The sequence below is a fragment of the Limulus polyphemus genome, unplaced genomic scaffold (assembly GCF_000517525.1).
Source record: "Limulus polyphemus unplaced genomic scaffold, Limulus_polyphemus-2.1.2 Scaffold382, whole genome shotgun sequence".
Classification (NCBI taxonomy): Eukaryota; Metazoa; Arthropoda; class Merostomata; order Xiphosura; family Limulidae; genus Limulus; species Limulus polyphemus.
The window spans coordinates 209150-210683 of record NW_013665992.1 but is presented as its reverse complement, the minus strand read 5'-3'; the positions used below and the strand labels follow the sequence as shown (position 1 = coordinate 210683).

General features: G+C 33.7%; 1 protein-coding gene across 2 annotated transcripts in view; it reads right to left on the bottom strand.

Annotated features, from left to right (window-relative positions):
* Positions 1–1534, bottom strand: part of LOC111085425 (insulin receptor substrate 1-like) — a 70983-nt gene that overhangs the window by 9033 nt on the left and 60416 nt on the right. The window contains exons 5-6 of one of the 2 annotated variants that reach the window (XM_022383900.1): positions 1083–1225; positions 298–513 (exon numbers count right to left, since the gene is read on the bottom strand). In XM_022383900.1, coding sequence (XP_022239608.1) covers positions 298–513; positions 1083–1225 — 359 coding nt within the window. The remainder of the gene's footprint in view (positions 1–297; positions 514–1082; positions 1226–1534) is intronic. The other variant, XM_022383901.1, reaches the window with a different exon arrangement.

Genomic DNA, 1534 nt, shown 5'->3' with positions numbered 1-1534 from the left:
TATATATATATATATATATATATATATATATATATATATACAGTGTTTAATCTTCAAATGAAAGTAAACAGTCTGATTCCTGTATCCAAATTATGATTTTGCCCTTGTTTCTCTTCAATACAACTAAACATAATAATCAGTACTGACTTACATTATAAAAAACGATCAGAAGAACAAAAACAAACAAATGTTTGATAGACATAAGAATTTTCTCTTCTGTTGTCATATCTTGATTTAAAATAGTAGGTAAGTAACAAGACTGGTAATCATAACAAGAAACATGTTCCAAAAATTTACCTTACATTCCCAGCTTCACTGTGACTTTCACTTAGTTGTGTTGTTCGAGACACAAGATGATCGCAAGGATCGGCTAGAGAAGTTCCAGTGGATGCCCATTCTGAAGTGATAGATGATATCCAGGAGGATCCAAGCTTACTACTTTCAGAGCCAGATGAGCTTCTAACACGATTTGCTGGACGGGAAATTTCATTGTTTCTCGAGGACTTCATTGCACTATTCCAAGTAACAACATCTTAAATAATGAGCACCAAAGATACAAGGTTGAAATACTCTGATGCACGACAAAATGCAGACCTAGCACTTTCGAAAAACATAAGTGACATGACATCCAAAGCAAAGTCTTAGATGGTGTAAAAGTGAATAACCCTTTCTCCTTCACAGAGAAAAAATAGCACAACTTGAGATTTTTTCCCATGACTTAAATGAAACAGATATTTTAAGAAGTGCAAATAATTTATCCTTTATATACCTTAATTGTGCAGCTGATTTACAGCATGAACTATACATTCATCCTAAGATGTAAAAATCCAAAACTTATAAATTATACTGTTTTACTTGTGTTTGCATCATGTAAAAAAAATTCTGAAAATTGAAGCTTAGAAGTATCAACAGATGACTGTAGTGTACAATATGCATTTTCATTTTGTTTAAATCAGTTGTAAAATATGATTGTTCTTTAATTTAATGTGAAAGATAGAACTTTTAAGTTAAAATTTTTTCATGAGTGTCTAAGCACATTCAACAAATTGTTTCTCACAAAAAGTATGATAGGAAAGACTTACTTTAAGATGGTTTCATGCATGTTATGTGCAATCAAAGTATCTTCTGTTTGCATCCACAGCTCACCAGCTCCAGTTGATGCTGAACGGCCAACTTCCATGAAGAAGAAACAGTCTGAGTGTCCACACCTTCGAATGGTTACCAGCTAAAAGTTACATGTATTTTAATGTTTAGTATACTAAACTAATATATCTTTATTGCTATGATAAAATCAACAAACAAGCAGACACATAACAAACTGGTGTCAGAGGTGGGATGGGACCCAATGCTGCTGTGTGGACTTCAGAGCTCTTAACAGTATAACCGTAAAGACCTCATACCCACTGCCAAGAATTGATGATATTCTTGGTGCCCTAAGTAGAGCCAGGTGGTTTTCAACTCTTGACGTAAAGTCGGGTTTCCATCAAGTGAAAATGGCTGAAGCAGATAAACCTAAGATCGCATTTAGTTATGG